A 26,550-nucleotide genomic window follows, 5' to 3' on the forward strand; every position below is an offset into this window, starting at 1 on the left:
AACAATGTAAACAACATCCACTAATTAACAATACGTTACATGTTTTTACCAATACTTGTCGTCAATACCTTATCTCTTCAATCCCAAGTCCACTCACATCGATTAGACATAATCCTGAATTTTCTCCAGACTTTATTAGATCCTTTTTATCAGAATTAGGACCTAATGACAATCCAAAAGCAGAAGACTTCTTTGACCAAAACACTCTCCTTCCTTTATCTACATTGAATACTCGAAGGACGGAGAGTCAGATTTCTTTATGGTCATATATGCAACTCAAAAATTATCTAACCGCCCCACAATCTCAATCAGCTTTCTCAAGGGAACAAACACATTTCAAGTCCATTTGTTCTCAATTAGAACCACAACGTCATCTTATATCAACTATCTACTCCATTCTTTTTGATGACCAAAAGCCTAAATCGAATCTTGCAAGTTCAAAATGGGAAAGATCTTTCTATCAACCTTTCTGACAGAGAATGGGGAAAGATATACACAATAATACATAAAGGTTCAATTAATGTGAATGTACAAGAGAACGGTTTTAAATTGTTTTCCAGATTGTATAACACTCCACTCAAATTAAACAAAATTAATCCGAGTATCCCATCCATCTGCTGGAGATGTAATCAGGAGGAAGGTTCACTTCTTCACATTTGGTGGGAATGTCCCTCGATTATGAAATTCTGGACTGATGTATTCCAATATATCACCCAAATTACAACTATACGCTTAGAATTCTCCCCAGCCCAAGCCTTACTTCATCATTCTAATTTACCGATGAAAACTTACCACAGATCATTAGTTCAACATCTCATTAATGCTGCAAAACTTTGTATTCCGGCCCTCTGGAAATCTCCCAATCCTCCCACAATTACAAATTGGATAGCCAGAGTAAACAAAATAGCTTTAATGGAAGAACTCATACACCAAGCTCATGACTCATCTACAAAATTTAGAAACACATGGGCTTGCTGGCAACAATTTCAAACAACTTCCGAATATACCCGACTTCTTTATTAAAGTGGAGTTCCACCCAAAAGTGGAACTTCCACTCATCAGATTCCTCCCCCCCTCCGGTGACACAGTTGGCACCTTTCAGGGGGGAGGGGGGTACAGATACCTGTATATTACAGGTATCTGTACCCACTTCCGGCGTAGATAGCCGCAGAATCTGCAGTTATTTACGCCACTTCCTGCTCCCTCCCCGCTGCCTGCTGGGAAACACACGGGTCCCAGAGGCAGCAGGGAGCATTCGTATTGCGCGGCGCGACTCGCGCATGCGCAGTAGGGAACCGGGAAGTGAAGCCGCACGGCTTCACTTCCTGATTCCCTTACCGAAGATGGAGGCGGCAGCACCCGAGGACGGAGAGACGCTTCGGCCTCGGGTGCCGACATCGCGGGCGCCCTGGACAGGTAAGTGTCCATGTTTTAAAAGTCAGCAGCTGCAGTATTTGTAGCTGCTGACTTTAAAAAAAATTTTTTTCGGCGGCGCTCCGCTTTAAATATTACCCAGGTCATACTCCGATTTATAGAGAAAATTAACCTTATTTGTTTTCCGCTCTATTATTTATCACAAACGTATTAATGTATTGGAATCATTCTAAATTTATTATAGAATAGATCTGTTTTTTTTTTTTTTTTTTTTTTTTTTTTTATGTGGAAGGCCAAGCTTTCATTATAATTTAAATGTCTTTTATGGTTATTATCTATTGTTCTCTATTTTATCTTACTACTTTTATCTAATATCTTATTTTTATTTATTTTTTATTCATTTATTTATTTATTTAATCTGATTCTACTTACTAGTTATTGCTTTATACATTTGCTATCCATGTACTGTAACTTGATGTAATTTCACTTAATAAGCTTGTATTCTGATATACATCCTTCAATAAACTTTTTCTTGGGGGGGAAAAAAAAAAAAAAAAGAGGTGAACCAGATCTTAGTCTGGGCAGAGAAGCATGTGCCATGTATATTGGCAGTTTTCATTCCAGGGATAGAGAACTGGCAGGCGGACTATTTAAGTCGCCAGCAGTTACTTCCAGGGGAATGGTCTCTGCATCCCGATGTCTTTTTGGCCATATGCCAAAGATGGGGGGGTTCCAGATGTAGCTCTCTTTGCATCCCGATTCAACAAAAAGATAGATTTGTGGCAAGAACAAAAGATCCTCTTGCATGCGGGACGGATGCGTTGGTGATTCCGTGGCATCGGTTCTCACTGATTTATGCATTCCCGCCTATTCTGCTACTGCCACGACTCCTTCGCAGGATCAGGCAGGAAAGGAAGTCAGTACTTCTGGTGGCCCCCGATTGGCCCAGAAGGACGTGGTATGCGGAAATGGTAAGGATGATGGTGGGTTCCCCGTGGACACTACCGGTACGCCCAGACCTGTTATCTCAAGGTCCAGTGTTCCATCCTGCCTTACTTCTGAAGAGTCGTGGGCTTTCAGGTCCTGTGATATCTACCTTGATCAATGCAAGGAAGCCAGCTTCCTAGAATGATTTATCATAGAATCTGGAAAGCTTATGTATCCTGGTGTGAATCCAGGGGTTGGCATCCCAGAAAATATGTGATGGGTAGAATTCTTGATTTTATACAATTGGGTTTAGAGATGAAGCTGGCCTTGAGTACCATCAAGGGCCAGGTCTCGGCCTTATCAGTATTTCAACAGCCAGTTGCTTCGCATTCTTTGGTCCGAAACTTTATGCAGGGAGTGACGCGTCTTAATCCTTCGGTTAAGGCGCCTCTAAACCCCTGGGACTTGAACTTGGTTCTGTCTGTGTTACAGAATGTGAGAAGACATGAGGATATCGCCTTTGGGCGTAGTGTGCGTAGGGTCCTCAGGTCTGATTGCACCCTACTTGGTCTTGGCTCCCCCCCTCAGACAGCATTGCTCTGGGACATCCCATCAGTAATTACTGAGGCTCTGTCCCGTGATGTGCGAGAAAGAAAATAGGATTTTTTATAACAGCTTACCTGTAAAATCCTTTTCTTTTGATTGACATCACGGGACACAGAGGTCCCGCCCCTTTTCTAATACACTATATTGCTTGGCTACAAAACTGAGGTATCCCTGCAAGGGGAGGGATTATATAGGGGGTTGAACTTTCTGGTAGGGTGTGCCAGTGTCCAATCACCTAGTGATACCTATATAACCCATCAGTAATTACTGAGGCTCTGTGTCCCGTGATGTCCATCGAAAGAAAAGGATTTTACAGGTAAGCTGTTATAAAAAATCCTATTTTTGGGCCAGAGTAACATTATTTTTAGAACCTTCATGAGTTTAATGCTTGTATTTCCTGTGTGGTTAGTAAAACAAACTCTATTTCCATTCAATGATGAGGAGGGGAATAACTCATAGATTTACGTTTGAATGCATTTAGTAAAGGAAAGTTATCAGCATTAGGGGTTGTCTTTTGCCTCCTAGAGTGCATCCAAGTCGATCTGATCAATGGGATCAGCTCCTCTGGGACATCGCTCTCTCCAAGTAGTTCAATCAATTGCTGCAGGGCTTTAACCGCTAGCTGACCAGCCGCCGCAGTTATACTGCGGAAGGGTTGGCACGGCTGCTATAATCACCATAGCTATTTGTTGCTCCTTTAAGACGTCAAAGCAGGCAAACGCCTACCGCGTGTCCCCGGAGCCGATGCGCGTGCCCGGCAGGCGTGATGTCTGCCAGGCACCCGCGATCGCACGTGACAGAACGGGGGTGTGTGTGTATGTGTAAACACAGAAATCCTGGTTCTCCGAGCGGAGAGACAGATTGTGTGTTCATACCAATCATTCCCCAATCAGTCCCATCCCCCCTACAGTTAGAACAAACCTAGGGAACGCAGGTTAACCCCTTGATCGCCTCCTAGTGTTAATCCCTTCCCTGCCAGTGACATTTACAAAATCGGTGGCTATTTTTAACTCTGTCAGTGTCCCAAAATGGTGTCAAAAGTGTCTGTCCGATCTGTCTGCTGCAATGTCGCAGCCCTGATAATAATCACAGATCGTCGCCATTACTAGTGAAAAAAAAAAAAAAATCATAAAAATGACATAAATCTATTCCCTATTTCATAGACGCTATAATTTTTGCGCAAACCAATCAATATTTGCTTATTGCGATTTTTACCAAAAATATGTAGCATATATATATATCAGCCTGAACTGATGAATTTTTTTTTTTTTTGGGATATTTATTATAGCAAAAAAGTACAAAATATTTGTTTTTTCAAAATTGTTGTCTTTGTTTATAGCGCAAGTAATAAAAACTGCAGAGGTGATCAGATACCACCAAAAAAAGCTATATTTGTGGGGAAAAAAAAAGTCGCACGACCACGCAATTGGCCGTTAAAGCGACGCAGTGCCGTATTGCAAAAAATGGCCTAGTCAGGAAGGGGGCAAATCCTCCTGGGGTTGAAGTGGTTAAAGTCCTGCCTTTTATACGGGGACCAATCAAAATTGGCCATCCAGTCCAGTTGACTGTTTGTTTGTTTTTTTTTGTGATAAAGCACTTTTAGAAGCAACTTTCTGGCAAAGAGATTTATGTCCTTGATGGTTTCAAAGACATCAAAGTCCTTTTCAAGGCAGAATCCCAAACCCAAAGAGAATCTCCAATTCAGGTTGGGTTAAGGAAATAGATGAGTGATCACCTCTAGGTTGTTTGCTCTGTTGATGTCATGTAGTTTTCTAGAACAAGTTTTGTTGGGATCTGGAGTGTGATCCACTAAAGAAAACTGGTTCTGAGCAATTGTGGGTTCAATCTCATATGTGGGAATGTCTAGTGGGCCACACCATGTGGTGGTGTTCATAAAATGTGTTTGTGCATGAGTAGCAGTATTAATATTGCCAGGTGTGTTAGTCAATGTAGAGTGAGCCTGTCCTGTTTGTACAGGAATTAAATTACGATTAGTAACAGGAGTTCTTGAAGGATTACCCTTAGTATTGTGTTTGGAAAGTGCTTTAAGCCCTGGTTCACATTGGTACGATTTGACATGTCAAATTGGTGGCAATTGCCGGCAATGGCACTGTCCTAATCGGTGCGATGCTGCATTTGCGGCACCGCACCGATTTCAAAAAGTAATTTCTGTGCTACTTTTTGCGATTTTGGGCTGCATTTTACATTGACATCTGTGTTGAAATCGGGACTGACATGCGGGAGTGAAATCATGCGAGTTCAGCTGAGCTTGCACGGCTTCGTTCCCGCAGCTCAGTGTGAGCCTGGGCTTAAGAGATGGATCACCTGTGTTGTGTGCCTGCTTTCTAGCTGACTTTGATCTACCACCTCCTTGTGAAAAGTGCCCATTGCCATATTTACGTTTGTGCCAGTACGGTTGCGCATTTCCAGGCCCTCCACCACAAGATTGCTGTAGAAAAGAAACAAATATAAGATGCATCAGAAACAAAATCATGCGTTACAGTTGCCTCATGCGTTTTCTTATTTCTTTATAACGGTTATTTTTAGTAGACCATTTAAATGCTCGATGGCTTTTTAAAGCCATGCTATCTTGAAAATCTTTTTCTCTTTTTTCCTGAATAATCTTAACGTTACACTTTTCTATATGGGCTTCAAGCTCAATATCTTTTCTGGAGACATCACTATGGGAGGTTATTTCTTTATTTGTGAAGTATAATGCATTAATCTGTTTCCATCTGCATGATGTCTTTATTCTACTCCTTAATTAGGAGTTGCATCATTCCCTGGGAGCACTTGGACAGATTGGTCTCCCACCTAGTTTTAAATTCTTCAGATAATATCTTGAAATTAGGAAAGATTTGTACTCGGAGAAAAACATCAGCCCTATGGAGGAGACACTGGGCTGGGTGGGTGAAGAGTAGGCCCTGGACGGGGGGGGGGGGGGGTGGTTACAGAGGGGGCTCTGGTCTTTGGAGGTGCAGAGGAAGCGCTGGAGTGGGGGGGGGGGGGGTGCAGAAGCAAAGGACCTGGATTCGGAGGGCAGGGTGCAGAGGAGGCTCTGAACTCGGGGGGGGGGGGGGGGGGGGGGCTGTAGAGGAGGAGGCCTTTGACTAGGAGGGGAGTGCAGAGGAAGCCCTAGACTGTGGGGTGAGGTGGGAGCAGAAGAGGCCCTTGACTAGGAAATGGTGGTTGGTTTGGCAAAGGCCCCTGGATGGGGCTTTCACAACATAGCACAGTGGTGTAGTGGGTAGCACTCTTGCCTAGCAGTAAAAAGGGTCACTGGTTTGAATCCCAACCACGACACTACCTGCCTGGAGTTTGCATGTTCTCCCTGTGCCTGCGTGGGTTTCCTCCGAGTACTCCGGTTTCCTCCCACACTCCAAAGACATGCTGGTAGGTTAATTGGCTTCTGTTCAAAAATTGGCCCTAGTATATGAATGTGAGTTGGGGACCTTGGATTGTGGGCTCCTTGAGGGTAGGGACCAATGTGGGTGTACGATGTATGTGTGGAGTGCTGTATGAATTGGCGGCGCTATATGGGTACCTTAAATAGGGATGATTGTAGACACGCACCCACACTCACTCAGGTTGAACTGGATGGACTGGTGTCTTTATTCAACCTTACTAACTATGTAACTATAAATAGGGACATTTATCAATTGTCGCAAAGAGACAGGTGCTGTGAAAGATTTTTTGCTAGTTTGACTGTACTTCTCCTGTTTTGCACTCATGTGACCTGTTTTCAGCTTACAGCGGGCTGTTGGCTGATGTCAGAGCTGGTTCAGGCATGTGAGCGTGTCCTGACCATATGGTTGCGATCTTTCCCCAGCCTGGACCGGCTCTGTGAGTTCAGCCGCTCACCTTCGCTCCGCAGCCCAATGTTTCAGTGGGGGGGGGGGGGGGGGGCTGCGGGCAGAGAGCCAAAGACTGACAGCCACCAACTCTCTTCTCAGGGAGCACTGAGTGATCCGTTTGATTACTTGACACCTGTCTGAATGAACCCTTAAGGGAATTTATCAAAACTAGAGCAGACAGAATCTGGAGCAGGTGTGCATGGCAACCAGTCAGCTCATAGCTTTAATTTTCAAAGCTGAACAAGCTGAAGATGGAAACGGATTGGTTGTCATGCGCAGCTGTTCCAGCTTCTGACTGAACCAGTTTTGATAAATTCCCCTCACTGTGTTTTACATTTCCTACTCCTGGATCCAGCATTTTGCACACAACACTGGACCTGCTAACAAACCAGTACGTTTTATGTCTGGGCCAGATTGCAGGCAGTGACCAAGGGATATCTATAGTCCAGGGATATGCAATTAGTGGACCTCCAGCTGTTGCCAAACTACAAGTCCCATGAGGCATAGCAAGATTCTGACAGACACAAGCATGACACACAGAGGCAGAGGCATGATGGGACTTGTAGTTTTGCAACAGCTGGAGGTCCGCTAATTGCATATCCCTGCTATAGTCAGTCTTTGCAATCTTCAGTTCAGCCAAGTCTAGGTATTGCCCTGCAGTGTTGGTGACATAATTTTGATAGAGGCAAAAATGTCTTGAAAAAAATGTCAATAAAAATAAATGGTTAAACTTTCTACAAAGACATTTATGATCCTAGGTCACTAGCAAAAAACTCAAGCATGATTGGAATGGGATGGGTTATACCTGGCTGGCCAAAGGCTCTTATTTGGCAGTGTCCAATTCCCCCCAAAGGTGGCAATTTTAACCACTTCCAGTCTCTGCCATTTTTTTTTCCCCAGAGACCCTGGAGAATAAAGATTGTTACGAAGTTTTATGTCCCACAATATTTGTACGGTTTAACAAGCAAATTTTCAGGAAATATTACACTTCAATGCATTTTAATGAACACAAGCACAATGGTAATACCCTCTTTTTTGGCACAACCTAAAAAAAAGTGACACGGAGAAAAAAAGAACCTAACATGTCACGCTATCAATGGTGCCAACTACGTAATTATACACGGCCACATAAGAGCCTTTGGCCAGCCAGGTATAACCCTTCCCATTCCAATTATGCTTCAGTTTTTTGCTAGTGACCTAGGATAAATGTCTTTGTAGAAAGTTTAACCATTTTGTTTTAATAGACATTTCTCTCAAGACGTTTTTGCCTCTATCAAAATTATGTCACCAACACTGCAGGGCCATACCTGGACTTGTCTGAACTTAAGATTGGTTCTTTATTGAAACACAGGTAATCACTGTTTTTTCAATAAACTACTGGAGCTGAAATAAAAAAAATATTGTGTATTAAAGGCTTGTTGCTAAGCACTGTTGTGTTCCCATACCACAAAAACAAAACGACCCAAAAAAAGTGCAGCGCTGCCTTACTAATCAATAACTTGACAATAGTGCTGCAATTATTGCACCTCAAATTATTGCACCCAAAGTTAATTTGTATGGCATATATCTATAGGAGGAGTTTCCACCATCCCTGCCAACTTTTGCTTTTTTTTTTTACTTTTGTTTTGTTTGTATTGTGTGGCGCCAACTTAAGGTACCTAACAATCTTCATAGGCAATGCTTTAAAAGTCTTTAGATTACCAGTTTATAGTTACACAGGAGGTCTGGTGCTATAATCTCTAGTTCCTCACGTGTGGCGTTACCATTTACATATGCTTGTGGGACCAATGTGCGCATTTAGGCACAGGAGGGATCAGTTTTATTGCTATCACAAGAGATGAACAATATCCCATTTCTTTATCGTACATCACGGGACGCGGAGCAGCCATAATAATTACTAATAATAATAATTACTATGTGGGTTATTCGCCACCTATAGGTGAATGGACACTGGCAGATCAATCAAACGAAGTCCTCCCCTAACCCCTCCTACACAGGAAGTACCTCAGTTTTTTCGCCAGTGTCTGCAAGGTGGTGATCACTGATCTGATACATGTGTTCTTGGCACATACTTGAAGGTCTGGATGGTTCTATTAAGAATCATGGATCCATTCGAAAAAGCTGTCTGCCAAAATGGATGGTACCCGAGCCTCATTGAATAAGATAAGAAAAGATTCCTCGGTTTGCCTGGACCCTGTGTAGTGGAAACCTGTGCAGTATATGTTCTGACCAAGGTGCTTTCCTGCAGGGTGCTATACAGGTCCAGGGGAGTGGACCCCAATTTAAGGGGGACCCAGTACCTGAAGGTCTTTTATGACAAAGCCCGCAGGAATGTTAAGTCTGCATTTTTGCCGTTTCTCTTTTTTAAGAAAAAATCTGACTGATATGTGGCCACTGGGGGCAGTGTGCATTTTAATTGTGCTCTGTGTACTTAGGAGAGTGGGTGCAGGCTCGCTCAGTATGACCTATTTCTATATAGGCAGGAAGTGGAAGGGTGGCCATGTTTACCATGTGGACGGCAGGTTCAGCAGGGCCTCTTGAGACATGACATAGCAGACCATGGATACTAATGAAGTGTGAGTTTTTACTATGGGAGAAATGTGTGGCCAGACAAGTCATGGTTATATACTGCACACTTACTGCCTAATCTGGCCTGTACAACTAAGTCGATACAGTGCACGGATACCCGTATAGGGGTGTAAGGTGTTGCGTCTCCAGAATAATGTGCGTTTGGTCTGCAGGAGCTTACATTTAAGCTGCTCTAAAGCAGAAAAAAGGCTTCATGGCATGCACATGTGCTTGGCTAATCCTGAAAAACTAGTATTGGGCCAAATGCAGTTGAGCAGGTGCAGCATAGTATACACGTTTGCTAAACGCATGCTTCCTTATTGCATAAATGCATGTTTCCATGGGGACATGTTGCAAAAGCGCGTGTTTGCATAGACACATGCTTTCGTGTTTTGCCTAAATGCATATTTGCATAATCACATACTTTCATGTTTCCATAAACGCATGCTTCCATAATGCTTAAACGCATGGTGGCATGTTTCATTTGTACTGTATATGCTTAGTTTGAACTGCATACATGTGTTTACATTGAACTGTATGCATATGTGCTTATTTGCCTAGGACTAGATTAGAGGTCGACCGATATGGGTTTTTCTCTGGCCGATGCCGATATTTAGAAATCGCGGTGGCCGATGGCCGATATGTGATGCTGATTTTTTTGGGCCGATATATTAGGCCGATTTTTTTTTTTTTTTCTTTTTTTTTTCCCCCTTCATCTCATAAAATCTAACAGTTAGACCCCTTTCACACTGGGGCGTTTTTTTAGGTGCTTTTGGGCTAAAAATAGCGCCTGTAAAGTGCCTGTAAAACGGCTTCCCTACAGTCTGTGTGATATCCCGAGTGCTTTCACACTGAGGCGATGCGCTGGTAGGATGTCTTTGGAGCGGTGTTTACTGCTCCTCCACCACTCCTGCCCATTGAAATGAATGCGCACCGCTGCCGAAGCGGCTGCAAAGCGTTTCGGCAGCAGCACTTCAGGGGCGCATTTAACCCCTTCCTCGGCCTCTAGCTGGGTTATAAGCGCCCTGCTAGCAGCCGAATAGCGCCGCTAAAATGACGGTAAAGCGCCGCTAAAACTAACAGCGTTTTACTGTCAACGCCTGCCCGCTCCAGTGTGAGAGCAACCTTAAGTAATAAGTGATGCAGAAAATTTTTTACATTTAAACATTTATTGAACAAAACAAACCTCCAATCAGTTCACTTGTATGTATAATTTAGATTAAAAAAAAAATAACTATATCTTAAATATTAAATACACAAAAACAGGTAACCAAAACTTTTGGACGAAAAAAAAATGGGCTAACTTTACTGCTTATTTTTTTTTTTTTTAATTAGTGTATTTTATTTTAAAAAATTGCGTTTGAAAGACCGCTGCGCAAATACCGTGTGACATAAAATATTGCAACAACCGCTATTTTATTCCCTAGGGTCTCTGCTAAAAAAAATATATATAATGTTTGGAGGTTCCAAGTGATTTTCTAGCAGAAAATACAGAATTTTTACTTGTAAGCAACAAATGTCAAAAAAGATTTAGTCTTTAAATGGTTAAACTGAGAACTTCTACACACGGAGTTCAGTCTATTGATAAAAGAACCCAAAGAGATACAAATGTATCTTCTTATCAGATTTGGCAGGCTGCCCAGAGGAGGAGAGAAGAAACCTTCAGACAACTTGCAATTGACTTCTATTACAGAAGTCATTTGCAAGTCCCGCTGAAGTTATAATCGGCTTTTTTTTATCAGCACAATCTGCCGATGCCAATTAAGTAAAAAAAGCCAAATATCAGCCGATATATCGGTCGACCTCTAGACTAGATACATATGTGCTTATTTGCCTTGGGATACATACATAAATGCAGGAACAGCAAGAATACTTGTATACCTGCATGTTTGTATACCTAGGTATCTGCATACTTGCATACCTAAGGGGTTGCATAGTGGTAAACCAACGTTGTTTTAGGCCTGCATCCTTGGAGGATTGTGTATTGGGTTGGCTAATATAGTTGCCATGTTATTTACCTGTTATACCAGTTAAATGGTTCCAGAAAAGAGGCAACCAGTGGAGACAGGTGCACCGCTCTCAGGTTCATGGACAGTGATGTCAGGTGCATCTGAGCCACTGTTATATTTGGCATTGCAGTCGATCTGACGCATTCATTTTTTTGTCAGATGGACTGTGGCCGCATCACCTTGATCATGCCTGATCTGTTGATTGAAGCCTAAGCAGGATCAAGCCTGGTTAGTATATGGATGGGAGACTGCCTGGGAATACCAGATGCTGTAAGCTTTTCCCACCTGTGAGGGAGGCATCTGAGGCTCCTGTGTTTTGAGTATCTCAGGCCAGTAGATCTTTGGGCAGTCGCTGAGGTGGTTTGCTCAATCTTTAGTTGGCAGAAGCTTGGTAGGTTACGTATGCCTCCTTGGGCCTTCTGGGTTTGCCACGGAGTCGTTAGTCTTTGCCTTGCATTTGACTCTTGGAGTAGAAGGTATGAGCTCGTTATTAAAGAGAAAAAAGAAAAATTGAATTGGTAGTGGTCTCAAAACCAAATAAGGTCTAGCTTAGATCTTAAGAAGCTGGACATCCTCCTGTTTCAGATAGGCTCTGTCCATTTAGTGTTGACCTCTCTGCGGTAGGTAGATTTTGGGGTCCATAGTCATCAATTACGCATTTCTTAATGTGCCGCACTTTTCCAGGCTCATCAAGGGTTTTTGCAATTGCAGTGCAAAATCTTTATTTTTGTGACTCTGCTCTTTGGGCTGGCCACAGCTCCGAGGGTTCACAAAGCTCCCAGTGCTGGACTTTCTGAAAACGAAGGGGGTGCCAATCTCAGTATACTTTAATCATCGTTGTTCAGGAAGCAGTCGGTTCCAGCTTACCTGTAAAATCCTTTTCTTGGGGTACATCATAGGACACAGAGGCCCCTCCCCTCTTTTTGGGATATTCAGTGCTTTGCTACAAAACTGAGGTACTTCCTGTGTAGGAGGGGTTATATAGAGGAGGACTTCCTGTTTGATCTGCCAGTGTCCATTCACCTATAGCTGGCGTATAACCCACATGTAATTATGGCTGCTCTGCGTCCCGTGATGTACTCCAAGAAAAGGATTTTACAGGTAAGCTGTAGGGAAAAGTCCAATTATCCATGGGCCGTGACAGACCGTTTTTTTTTTTTTTTTTTTTTGGAGAGCTCTGGGGTTTATTAGACCCCAGATCTGTTCACTGGCCTCCAAAGCATGTGATAAAACCAAGGTTGGTTTGATCAGATGCTTTCACAACCCAATAACTGCTTACATGAGGCCAAAACTGGAAGTGACAAAATCCTGTTTGCTTCCAGTTTCTGATGTCACACAGTGGGAGGAAAAACATCAGTTCCTTTCACTGTGTCCCAGGAAGCAGATGACGCTGGTCACATCCTTACTGGGCTTCTTGATCGGATAGGTGAGCCCATTCAAGGCGGCTGTGGGACCCACTTCTGCCACCTGTAAAAGTGATCCATATTTGCTTGGATCACTTGTACATAAAAAATTGGCAGCTGAAAAACTATACTGGGATCATGGTTAGCCATTTAAGAACAGTTTAAGGACAGAAAATTATTAACCATGGATGTGTGGTTTACCTGTGGCTCTGTATTCTTAAAGTGGCTGTGAAGGCATTCTCTACAATATAAAAAAAAAACTGTCTGCCAACCCCCCCCCCCCCCCCCCCCCCCCCAAATGCTTACCCAAGCCCAATCTTGATCTAGGTCTGTGCCGGAGATCAGCTGTCAATCAAATCCAGTTGGAAGAGGGCAGGGTCGAGCCTTGCTGTGTGTCAATAGATGCACACAGCCCAGCTTGGGATTGAGCCTGCACGTGTGCCACCATAAGATGTGACTTTCTATAGTGGCGCCCTTTCTCAGACAAATGGATGCCATAGTTGAGGATGCTATGGATAGGAAAACTGCACACCTTCCCCAGACTGAAGTCTTCAGGGCATACAGATGCATCTTTTTCCTTTATTTTAAGTACTCCTTGCGCTATCAGGAGGTGCATGCTAAGCACATTCCAACCAGAAATGCTGACTCAACTGATAGTGCTAAGGTAGGACTAACTTATTTTCCATACAATTGTTGAAGAAATTAAAGGGTAATGAAGAATGTGCATGTGTTGCCATACAATGTTTATTATATGTATATATTTTTCTTTTTAATACAGTATTGCGGTCTATGATCTTGGAGGTGGTACTTTTGATATTTCAATCTTGGAAATACAGAAAGGTGTATTTGAAGTGAAATCTACTAATGGTGACACCTTTCTTGGTGGAGAAGATTTTGACCAAGCGTTGTTACAGCATATTGTAAAACAGTTCAAAAGAGAAGTAAGTATGCTCAGTCTACAGTAATCATTTACAAATGATTAAATTATGTGTAGTATTATCAAAAATTAGTCTGATGGACACCTGCACAACTATTACCAAAACTACATCTGCAGTATCAGATCTGTGCCTACTTGAAGACCAACCCTTTTCTGGCACTTTTTGTTTACTAGTTTAAATCCGTATTTCTTGCTAGAAAATTCACTGCACTGTGAGCTGTAAGGTCTTATATAGACAGGTGTGTGGCTTTCCTAATCAAGTCCAATCAGTATAATCACACAGCTGGACTCAAATGAAGGTGTAGAACCATCTCAAGGATGATCAGAAGAAATTGACAGCACCTGAGTTAAATGTGTGTCACAGCAAAGGGTCTGAATACTTTGACCATGTGATATTTCAGTTTTTTTCTTTCTTAATAAATCTGCAAAAATGTCAACAATTCTGTGTTTTTCTGTCAATATGGGGTGCTGTGTGTACATTAAGGAGGAAAAAAAAAATGAACTTTAATTTTTCACTCTTTGTTATATTGCAGCCATTTGCTAAAATCATTTAAGGGGTTCTGGATACTTTCTGTCCCCACTGTATGTTATAGAATCTGGAAAGCTTATGTTTCCTGGTGTGAATCCAAGGGTTGGCACCCTCGGAGATATATCATAGGCAGAATTCTTGCCTTTATACAATTAGGTGTAGAGATGAAATTGGCCCTGAGTACTATTAAGGGCCAAGTCTCAGCCTTATCAATTTTATTTCAAAGACCGCTTGCTATGCATTCTTTAGTCCAGGGTTTCATGCAAGGAGTGCATGAATGGGGTGAAAGTATATTGCTTGTACTCCTGGAAGGAGGAGGGGTTCTATAGGGGAGTCAACCTCCTGTATTGGTTATACCAGTGTCAACACCTGAAGGTGGCCCATAACCCACTAAGTAAATACTTGAGGCTCTGTGTCCGATGATGTACTCCAAGAAAAGGATTTTACAGGTAAGCCGTTTTAAAAATCCTATTATTTTAGCATAGACCTTACGGAATAAAATGGCAATCGTTGCAACGTTTTATTTCTCACGGTATTTGCGCAGCGGTTTTTCAAATGCAATTTTTTGGGGGGAAAAAAATCATTTTAATGAAAAATCAAATGTATACGCCCCAATGTTTTTGTATAATATGAAAGCTGTTACGCTGAGTAAATAGGAACGAACATGTCCCGTTTTAAAATTGTGCCCATGCATATGGCGATTAAGTACTGTAGTTTGTCGCCATTCTACGAGTGTTCATGGAATGGCGACAAACTACGGTACTTAATCTCCATAGGAGATTTGGTACAATCAGCCTGCCCATAGATTCAAACCATTTATGACCAGTTTCACTCATTGTTCATTATTGAAAAAAACTTGCAGTCAGTCATGACGCTTTGTCCTGAGAAACCTCTAAAACGGGGATCCTCTAAAACGGGGATGCTCAACCAGTGGCCAGTGGAGCCTTCTGATGTGGCCCGCAACCTCATGCTCCGGGATGGCGGATTGGTTAGGCCAAATTGTGGGTCGCCGACCTACCATCCCAGAGCATCAGAATGTATGCAGCAGGCACTGGAGGAAACAAGCGGATGTGGAGGGAGCTGGAGCGCCATAAGCTAATACTTCCTCTATAGCGATGGCTCCTGTCCCAACCTTTCTAACAGCCAGTGATGCCAGCAGAAACAAAGATAAAAGGTCGGTTTATTAACAAATTGCGGATTCGCCGCAAGATCACTTTTATCAGGGGCGGGAGATGGCCCCTCCCCGCAGCGATTGGCGCTGATTCGCGTGCCCGGCAGTCGCAATGACCGCTGGGCACCTGTGATCGCTCCTGAGAGACAGAACGAAGGTCTGTCAATGTAAACAGACAGATCTCCATTCTGTCAGGGGAGAGGATCTGTTGTTCCTACTGCTTAGGAACAGCAATTGGTCTCCTCCCCCAGGCAGTCCCATTTCCCCACAGTTAGAAACACTCCCTAGGAGTGTATGATGGCACCTGTATGATGGTACACCATTTTGCCTTGGTTTGTCATGACGCGCGTGCATGCGCTGCTGTGCTCAGTAGTTTGTTGGCGGCCATGGCGCACGCTGCGGAGCCACACATGTGCCGTAGCCTTTATCTGGGCGCACAAAGTTTTGTGTCATACGCGAATACAGCATCGCCTGTTCGCTGGGACCGCACGCATGCGCAGAGTGTTCCGGCACACAGCCGGCTTATTTAAGCTGTGTATGCCAAGCATGCGGTGCTTCCAGAAGGCAGCTGTGGGACACAGAGCAGGCTCTGAACCAGGCATTTGCAGCAGCTCACTTCTCCTTACCCAGGTCACGTGAGTCACCAGGTGTTGCTTGGCAGGCTAAAGGTGTTTTAACAGGATTGTTGCATAGGGGCTTGGTGAGCCCTATTAAAGGGTCTCCCCTCTCAGGTGTGTTTAATACTACACCCAGGTACTCGCACACCTATGTCAGTAGTTCCTGATTAACCTGGTTGTATCCCTAGTGTTATATCCTCTGAAACACCAGAGGCTTCCGGGCAATCTGAGTCGCTGCGCCCATCTGGTTTTGTGCCTACAGTCAACACTGCTACTTCACCCTTTATCACCAAGGATGAACTGTCCTCGCCATAGCTAGGTTAGAGCACAGGATTGCTGGCATGATTGCCTCCATCCTGCAGGGTGGCAAGAAGCGTGACAGGTGGCAGATCCCCCTCCCCGGAACCACCTAGCTTGGAGCAGGAATGGGTTGAGGATGGGGGAAGAGCTAAAAGCTAAGGATTCTGTGGAGGGCCTGGCGGATGAGTCTGCTTCTGAGCAATCTGGACAAGAAGATATCCAGTTGATGTCTGCCTCTCAGTCGTAGAGGATTTTGATCCCGGCTCTTACCGAGATGGTTCGTTCTGCCTTTAAGTTACCGCTTGCAGAGGTTACTGAGTCCCCCTGGTCCTCTTTGGGGTCCCTGAGGCCTCTTCAGGCCGCACAGGCTTTCCCCTTGCACCCCCTGCTGGAACAGGCGGTGTATGCTGATTGGGGGACATCCTGACAGGATTTTTGTTCCTCCAAAGAGGTTTTCCCTTTTTATATCCCATGGATGAAAAGTTTTAAGTGGAGCATGCCAGCCGTAGATGCAACTGTCTTTCCTTAAACAAGAACTTAACTTGTCCGGTAGATAACACACAGGGCTTGAAAGACCCTGTTGACAAAAAATTGGAGTCATTATTCTTTGACCAGTTGAGCTATTCAGACAGCTGTTGCAGCAGTTGGTATCTGTCATTCTGTAAAGGATCAGGTCAGACGGGCCTAACCGGGAGGATTATCTGGTTGAAAATAACACCAATATTCCTCAAGCTGTTTTGCTTTAGATGACTTAAAGCAGGTTTCTCATTTGGCTCTCTTGTCTGTACATGTGCGCAAACTTTTGTGGCTTAAGAACTGGTCAGCCGAGCTTCCTTGTAAAATGTTATTGGCAGGTTTCCCCTTTCATGGGGAACGTTTATTTGGTGATCATTTGGACAAATATATCTGAAAGATTTCCGGAGGGAAGCGTTCTCTACTTCCTGTGAAGAAACACACCAGGCGTCCCTTGTTTAAAACCTCAGGGACTTCTTCCTCAGGTGTCTCAGCACCAAGGCAATTCTGCCAACAGAGCACTGGAGCCAGGGGCAAACCACCAGGCAAGGGCCAGAAGAAGCCCTGGGTCCAAGATTCTTCTAAACCCAGCATCAAGCCCTCCTTTTGAGGGGACGCCCCATCGAGTGGGGGGGAAGGCTGCTGCTCTTTGCGGACATTTAGAGAACAATTCAGGGCGAGTGGGTCTCACGGTTACAAGCTGGAGTTGCGGGGGGTTCCCCCTCAGAGGTTTTTAAGATCCAGCGTTCCCTCCAAATTAGAAACGTATTGCTTCAGGCACTACATCTAGTGCATCAAGGAGTGATTGTAGGAGGTCTAAAGTATTTAGGTCTGATCCTAGATACGGTTCAAGCAAGAGTATTCTTGCCATCTGTAAGGATCTGTGCCCTGAAGGTTCAGGTGCGTCAGATAAGGCACCAGACAACCCTCCATTCGGCTCTGTATGAGTCTTCTAGGGTGGATGGTATCCTCCTATGAGGCATTGCCCTATGCCCAATTCCATTCCAGGTCTTTACAACAAGACATCTTGTTGGCCTGGATCAGAAGAGCAAAACCCCCTCGGATTATCCAATGTGCTTTATCTCCTCGGGAACGCTTAAGCCTAAACTGGTGGTTGCAGGATCAGAACCTTTCTCCCGGCAACTTGGAAAGTACTGACTACAGATGCCAGTCTCTCAGGCTGGGAGGCGACCTTAGAAGGGGAAATGGTCAGGGACAGAACAGATCCTCTCCATCTACGTCCTGGGATTACAGGCAGTACAGTACGTCTGGCCCTACGGTCCTGGAATGTGGAGCTTCAGGACTGCTCTATCAGGGTTCAGTCCGACAATGCCACTGCAGTGGCCTATATAAATCGCCAAGGCGGTACCAGGAGTCGTTCAGCTCTGAAGGAGGTGAACCACATACTGGCCTGGGCAGAGGGACATGTGCCGACTATATCGGCAGTCCATATCCCGGGAGTAGAGAACTGGAAGGGGTGTTCCAGGAAATTTGCCAGCGTTGGGGATGGCCAGAGGTCGACCTATTGGCATCCAGGTTCAACAACAAGTTACAGCAATTTGTATCCTGAATAAGGGATCCTCTGGCAATCGGAGCACGTGCTCTGATAGTTCCATGGAGACAGTACTCCCTGGTTTATGCTTTCCCTCCGATCCCTCTTCTTCCACACTTGTTGGAAGGATTCAGAAAGAGGAGGTTCCAGTCATTCTGGTGACACCAGCCTGGCCCAGAAGGCCCTGGTTCTCAGAGATTGTGAGACCTGACAATAGACGGGCCATGGACGCTTCCACGTCGCCCCAATCTACTGTCTCAAGGTCCTATATTTTGCCCCAGTTTACAGTCTCTAAATTTGACGGCATGGCTATTGAGGCCAGGGTGTTGAACTGTGGCATCTCGGAACCAGTGGTGTCTACCCTAGTGAATGCTAGAAAAGCTGTCACTAGGAAGATCTATCATAAGGTCTGGAAGACATATCGCTTGGTGTGAAGCCAGAAAATGGCATCCTCGGAAATGCATGATTTGGAGGTTTCTCTTTTCTACAGTCAGCTGTGGAAATCAAATTGGCTTTGAGTACAATCAGAGGTCAGTTTTTGGCCCTGTCAGTATTCCAAAGGCCTTTAGCCTCCCATTCGCTGGTCTGCACCTTTATGCAGGGGGCAACTAGTTTGCTCTCTCTCCCCCCCCCCCCCCCAATTAACTCACCTATGTGTCCTTGGGGCTTCAATTTGGTGCTGTCTGTGTTACAGAAACAAACATTTGAGCACATTGAGGCAATTCCATTAGACTTGCTGTTACGCAAGCTAGCCTTCCTGGTGGCCATAACCTCAGATAGAAGGGTGTCGGAGTTGGTGGCCCTTTTGTGCTGGGGAACCATACTTGATCCTTCACCACCACAGGGTTGTACTACGACCTGTTCCATCCTTTTTGCCAAAAGTGGTGTCAGTCTTTCCTTTGAATCAAAACATTATTTTGCCTTTTTTCTCTCAGCCTCGTTCGGCGGAAGAGAGACGACTACATTCCTTGCACGTTGTCCGGTCAGTCAAGGTTTTTTTGTCTAGATCTGCGGAGTTCCACAGACTCCTTTTTTTTGCTTTTTTTTTCCAAAAGGACCTAAGAAGGGGCAGGCAGCTTCCAAAGCTTCCATTGCCAATTGGGCCCATCAATTGGTCATTCAGCTCTATGTTCTGAAATGTAAAGCTCCCCCCTTTTAGGGTGAGAGCTCATTCTACCAGGGGTGTAGGAACCTCCCTGGGCTTTTCGCCATCAGGTATCTGTGGCTCAGATTTGTAAGGCTGCAACCTGGTCTTCAGTGCATACTTTCACAAAATGTTATCAAGTGGATGTTCGAGCAGCGGAGGATTCTGCTTTCGGCTGCAGTATACTGCGGGCTGCCGTATAAGGTCTGATGGCTATTGTTTGGCAGGATGTCTCCCTCCTCAAGGCTATTGCTCTAAGACAGTGGTGTCCAAACTATGGCCCTCCAGTTGTTAAGGAACTACAACTCCCATCATGCCTAGTCATGTCTGTGAATGTCAGAGTTTTACAATGCCTCATGGGAAGTGTAGTTCCGCAACAGCAGGAGGGCCGTAGTTTGGACACCCCTGCTCTAAGACGTCCCAGTAGGCAAATAATATTGGCCTAACTGTGTCCCACGATGTATGAAAAAGAAAATAGATTTTTTTCCTCATACTTACCTGTAAAATCTTTTTCTTTGAGTAAATCATCGGACACAGATTCCTCACCTCCTTTTTTGATTCAGTGCTTGCTACAAAACTGAAGTACTTCCTGTATGGGAGGGGTTATATAGGGATCACTTCCTTTCTATGACTGTCTACCAGTGTCCATTCACCTAGAGATAGCGTATAACCCAGTAGGTAATGAATATTCATTACCTATTGGGTTATAGGCTCATATGAGCCTAACTCTGTGCCCCATGATGTACTCAAAGAAAAGGATTTTACAGAAGTATGACGAAAAAAATCATATATTTTTTTTTTTCCCTCAAATAAAGTGTGCTTGTAAGACCGCTGTGCACATACGGTGTGACAAATTATTGCAGCAACCACCATTTTATTCTCTAGGGTGTTAGAAAAAAAAATATTATGTTTGGGGGTTCTAAGTAATTTTCTAGCAAAAAAAAAAAAAAAATTTAACTTGTAAACACAGTCTGAAAAATAGGCCCGGTCTTTTGGCTGGTTAAGCATAGTTTTGCAACAGACATGTATTAAAGGGGAGGGTTTATTTTTTAGACTGCTTTCACACTGATCCGCAGGTGCGGGTTAGCTGCACTTTGCTATAGCCTTCTATTCTATCCTGGGATTTGGTGCGTTTTCTGAAAGTGCATCTAAACCCCTGAATGCAGGAGTTTCTCAGAAAGTGCACCACACCTGATAGATCGTAGAAGTCTATGGCAAAACGCAGCTAACCCACAGGCAAGCCACAGGCGCAGCGCATCAGTATGTAAGCAGCCTTATGGGGGGCCTAGGACAGTTGGGGCTTTTTTACATTTGCGGTTGGAGGTGGTAAAACCCCAGTTAAGATGTTTTTACCACCCCCCACACCCAAACAATGGTGTAGCGTCAGGGGTTTCAATGGAACCTGAAGGGGGATAAATTGGGACTTTGAACGAGACATATGGGAATGTATACGCCTCCATCCCTGTAACTATATGCAAAAAAAGGGGGGAAATGGGACTTTGAATGAGGTGTGTATGGCAGAACCAAAAAGTATAAAAAAAAACTGTTTACTAAACAGTAAATGGCATGACATGTAACAGTGGTACATACATGATATTAATCACAATATATTCATTAACCAATTGCCACCCAGGCCAATTCTGACATTTCTCTCCTACGTGTAAAAATCTTTTTTTTTTTTTTTTTTCTAGAAAATTACACAGAAACCCTTAAACAATTGTTTGTTTTTTTTTCGTTTTTTTTTTCCTAGCCGGGACCATAGAGAATAAGATGCCGGTCATTTCAACTTTTTATCTTGCATGGTATTTGCGCAGCAATTTTTCAAACGTGTTTTTTTGGAAAATGCATAACAAAAAAAAACAGTAAAGTTAGCCCAATTTTTTTGTATAATGTTAACCACTTGAGCCCCCGGACCATTATGCTGCCTAAGGACCAGAGGTCTTTTTCCAATTTGGCACTGCGTCGCTTTAACTGCTAATTGCGCGGTCATGCAATGCTGTACCCAAACGAAATTTGCGTCCTTTTCTTCCCACAAATAGAGCTTTCTTTTGATGGTATTTGATCACCTCTGCAGTTTTTATTTTTTGCGCTATAAGCGAAAAAAGACAGAAAATTTTGAAAAAAAATGATATTTTCTACTTTTTGTTATAAAAAAAATCCAATAAACTAAATTTTAGTCATACATTTAGGCCAAAATGTATTTGGCCACATGTCTTTGGTAAAAAAAATGTCAATAAGCATATATTTATTGGTTTGCGCAAAAGTTATAGCGTCTACAAACTAGGGTACATTTTCTGTAATTTACACAGCTTTTAGTTTATGACTGCCTATGTCATTTCTTGAGTTGCTAAAATGGCAGGGCAGTACAAAACCCCCCCAAATGACCCCATTTTGGAAAGTAGACACCCCAAGGAAATTGCTGAGAGGCATGTTGAACCCATTGAATATTTATTTTTTTTGTCCCAAGTGATTGAATAATGACAAAAAAAAAAAAAAAATATTTACAAAAAGTTGTCACTAAATGATATATTGCTCACACAGGCCATGGGCCTATGTGGAATTGCACCCCAAAATACATTTAGCTGCTTCTCCTGAGTATGGGGATACCACATGTGTGGGACTTTTTGGGAGCTTAGCCGCGTACGGGGCCCTGAAAACCAAGCACCGCCTTCAGGATTTCTAAGGGTGCAAATTTTTGATTTCACTCTTCACTGCCTATCACAGTTTCGGAGGCCATGGAATGCCCAGGTGGCACAAAACCCCCCCAAATGACCCCATTTTGGAAAGTAGACACCCCAAGCTATTTGCTGAGAGGCATGGTGAGTATTTTGCAGCTCTCATTTGTTTTTGAAAATGAAGAAAGACAAGAAAAAACTTTTTTTTTTTTTCTTTTTTCAATTTTCAAAACTTTGTGACAAAAAGTGAGGTCTGCAAAATACTCACTATACCTCTCAGCAAATAGCTTGGGGTTTCTACTTTCCAAAATGGGGTCATTTGGGGGGGTTATGTGCCACCTGGGCTTTCCATGGCCTCCGAAACTGTGATAGGCAGTGAAGAGTGAAATCAAAAATTCACGCCCTTAGAAAGCCTGAAGGCGGTGCTTGGTTTTCAGGGTCCCGTACGCGGCTAGGCTCCCAAAAAGTCTCACACATGTGGTATCCCCGTACTCAGGAGAAGCAACAGAATGTATTTTGGGGTGTAATTTCACATATTCCCATGGCATGTTTGAGCAATATATCATTTAGTGACAACTTTGTGCAAAAAAAAAAAAAAAAAAATTTCTCTTTCCCGCAACTTGTGTCGCAATATAAAATATTCCATGGACTCGACATGCCTCTCAGCAAATAGCTTGGGGTGTCTACTTTCCAAAATGGGGTCATTTGGGGGGTTTTGAACTGTCTTGGCATTTTATGCACAACATTTAGAAGCTTATGTCACACATCACTCACTCTTCTAACCACTTGAAGACAAAGCCCTTTCTGACACTTTTTGTTTACATGAAAAAGATATTTTTTTTTTCCAAAAAAATTACTTTGAACCCCCAAACATTATATATTTTTTTAAAGCAAATGCCCTACAGATTTAAATGGTGGGTGTTTCATTTTTTTTTTTCACACAGTATTTGCGCAGCGATTTTTCAAACGCATTTTTTGGGGAAAAAACACACTTTTTAAAATTTTAATGCACTAATACACACTATATTGCCCAAATGTTTGATGAAATAAAAAAGATGATCTTAGGCCGAGTACATGGATACCAAACATGACATGCTTTAAAATTGCGCACAAACGTGCAGTGGCAACAAAATAAATACATTTTTAAAAGCCTTTAAAAGCCTTTACAGGTTACCACTTTAGATTTACAGAGGAGGTCTACTGCAAAAATTACTGCCCTCGATCTGACCTTCGCGGCGATACCTCACATGCATGGTGCAATTGCTGTTTGCGTTTGACGACAGACCGCCGCTTGCGTTCGCCTTAGCGCGAGAGCAGGGGGCGACAGGGGTGCTTTTTTTTTTTCTTTTTTTTTTTTTTCTTTAATTTTTTTTGCTTTTTTATCTTATTTTTAAACTGTTCCTTTCATTTTTTTTTTTTTTTTAAATCATTTTTATTGTTATCTCGGGGAATGTAACTATCCCCTATGATAGCAATAGGTGGTGACAGGTACTCTTTTTTGAAAAAATTGGGGTCTATTAGACCCTAGATCTCTCCTCTGCCCTCAAAGCATCTGATGACACCAAGATCGGTGTGATAAAATGCTTCCCCAATTTCCCAATGGCGCTATTTACACCTGGCGAAATCTAAGTCATAAAATGCTCGTAGCTTCCGGTTTCTTAGGCCATAGAGATGTTTGGAGCCACTCTGGTCTCTGATCAGCTCTATGGTCAGCTGGCTGAATCACCGGCTGCATTCTCAGGTTCCCTGTTGAGACAGGAGAGCCAGAGAAAAACACAGAAGACGGTGGGGGGGCATTCCCTCCCACGGCTTGTAAAAGCAGTCTAGAGGCTAATTAGCCGCTAGGATTGCTTTTACATGAAAGCCGACCGCTGGCTGAAAAGAATGATACCAAGATGATACCTAAACCTGCAGGCATCATTCTGGTATAACCATTCAAAGTCGTGAATGGCGTACCTGAAGACAAAAAAATGGTTAACAATAAAGCACAGTAAACGGTAAAGTATAAATAATTACATACCTGAAAAACAAACATGATAAAACATAATAACAATAAAACATTGCAGAATAGAATACAGTAAAAAAGAGCAGAACAAGAGAGAGAGAATAGAGAGAGAGAGAACAATAAAACGACAACTATTTTTTTTTTATTTTATATATTTTTTTTTTTTTTTTTTTTTTTACACTTTTTTTGTAACTAACTTTTATAACGGTAACCGGTTCCAGGTTCGGGTCTCTCAAAATGCGATGGCATCTTGGGAGACCCTGTGAAAGTGTGCCTAGTCTGTGCAATGCTGTACCCTACGCTAATACTCAACTAGTGAATGGTAGCGTTCAAAACATTCACCAATGCAAAGACCAGGATTGTCAGGACAGGAGGGACAATAATAGCGGGTGTCACGCCTATATCCGCGCTTGCTGCAGACACGACATCTTTTTTGGGGGGGTTCGTTGGGTAGGGGTACTCGGGAGGACAAAGAAAATGCCTCTCATGCAGCCGACTGCATTTGGTTGGGGATGTGAATGGGGGAAGTACGGGTGCTGCAGAAGTGGTGGGTTCCCAATTAGGATTGGCGAATGCAGCAGGAAGGGCACTATGGGCACGACGGGCCTGTGTTTGTCTTCTTGGTGGCAGCGGGACACTACTTGTGCTTGCCACCTCACCAGCTTGAACTGCACTTATGGGACTCGCCACGTCACCAAGTGTTACTGCAGTGCTGGTTTGACTACGACCGGGGTGTACTAGGCCGCTGGTGCTTGCCAGTTCAATAAAAAGCTACCAAAAAAACTGTTAGCGATCGCAGGGATCAGGCCTGACTCTGCGAATGCTGCAGTTTAGTTTAGTGTTTTGTAAGTGACAGTGATCGATCGATACAGCACTTGGGTGGGCTGGGCCGGGCGGAGGGGCAAAATGCAGGTGCTAGCAGGTATCTGGGCTGATCCCGCTAACACTGCGTTTTTGGGAACCCTAAACTGCTGGGGACGCTAGTATAGATCTGATCGGATCAGATATTGATCCGTTCAGATACTATACCACTAAGGGAGGCGTATGCTGCATGCGTGGGTGTTAGCGGTACTGGCGCTAATCTGACCCTGCTTGGGGCTGGTGCTTGCCAGTTCACCAAAATACTACCAAAAAAACTGTTAGCGATCGCAGGGATCAGGCCTGACTCTGCGAACGCTGCAGTTATGCGTTTAGTGTTTTGTAAGTGACAGTGATTGATCGATACTGCACTTGGGTGGGCTGAGCTGGGCCGGGCGGAGGGGCAAAACGCAGGTGCTAGCAGGTATCTGGGCTGATCCCGCTAACACTGTGTTTTTGGGAACCCTAAACTGCTGGGGACGCTAGTATAGATCTGATTAGATCAGATATTGATCCGATCAGATACTATACCACTAAGGGAGGCGTATGCTGCGTGCGTGGGTGTTAGCGGTACTGGCGCTAATCTGACGCTGCCTGGGGCGACGCATATCACCGCCGGGCGATCAGGGGGCTAAACCTTTATTCGGTAATAAACGGCGGGTGCCCTCACACTAAAAAAAATAAACATACTAACCAGCGTCACCCGTAACACTTATACGGTGATCAGTGGTGAAAGGGTTAACTAGGGGGCCATCAAGGGGTTAAAACATTTATTAGATAGTATATGGGGGTCCCTGTCGCTATAAAACGCTGACGGCGAACCTAAATATTTACCTCACTAACTAGCGTCACCAGCGACACTAATACAGCGATCAGAAAAATGATCGCTTAGCGACACTGGTGACAGGGGGTGATCAAGGGGTTAAAACTTTATTAGGGGGGGTTAGGGGGGTATCCTAGACCTAAAGGGGGGTAATATTCACTGTCCCAATACTGTAACTGTCACAAACTGACACCAATGCAGTAATCAGAAAAAAAAAAAAAAAAAAACTGCTGGTGTCAGTTTGTGACAGGGAGGGGGGGGGGTGATTGGGGGGGGGATCCGGGGGCGATCGGGGGGGGGGGGATCGGGGTGTTTTGTGTGCCTGGCATGTTCTACTGTGTGTGTAGTGTTAGTGCACTCACAGTGAAGTCTTCTCTCCTCGTCGCTGCAACGGAATAACGAGCCGAGGAGAGATGACATCATTTCCTTTGCTGCTGTTTAGCATACAGCAGCAAAGGAAGTTATCTGATTGGCCGGCGGCGATCGCGGGGGGGGGGCCACGAACGGATGGCCTCCCCCTCACCTCCGATCGCTGGGGGACCAAAGACGACCGCCTCGGGCACCGGGGGGGGGTCCGATCGGACCCCCCACCCGCGGAAGGCAAATCACGTATATATACGTGATTTTGCCTGTCCGTGCCACCTTGCCGACGTAAATCGGCGTGAGGCGGTCGTCAAGTGGTTAA

General features: G+C 44.0%; 1 protein-coding gene across 1 annotated transcript in view; it reads left to right on the forward strand.

The window, feature by feature from the left end:
- The window catches only part of HSPA9 (heat shock protein family A (Hsp70) member 9), a gene marked incomplete in the record, with an annotated part of 514,139 nt that overhangs the window by 219,088 nt on the left and 268,501 nt on the right, over window positions 1-26,550 (forward strand). The window contains 1 exon segment of the mRNA XM_073620776.1: window positions 13,520-13,682. Within this exon segment, the coding sequence (XP_073476877.1) occupies window positions 13,520-13,682 (163 nt within the window).

The sequence above is a fragment of the Aquarana catesbeiana genome, linkage group LG03 (genome assembly GCF_042186555.1).
Source record: "Aquarana catesbeiana isolate 2022-GZ linkage group LG03, ASM4218655v1, whole genome shotgun sequence".
In the NCBI taxonomy this organism is placed as follows: Eukaryota; Metazoa; Chordata; class Amphibia; order Anura; family Ranidae; genus Aquarana; species Aquarana catesbeiana.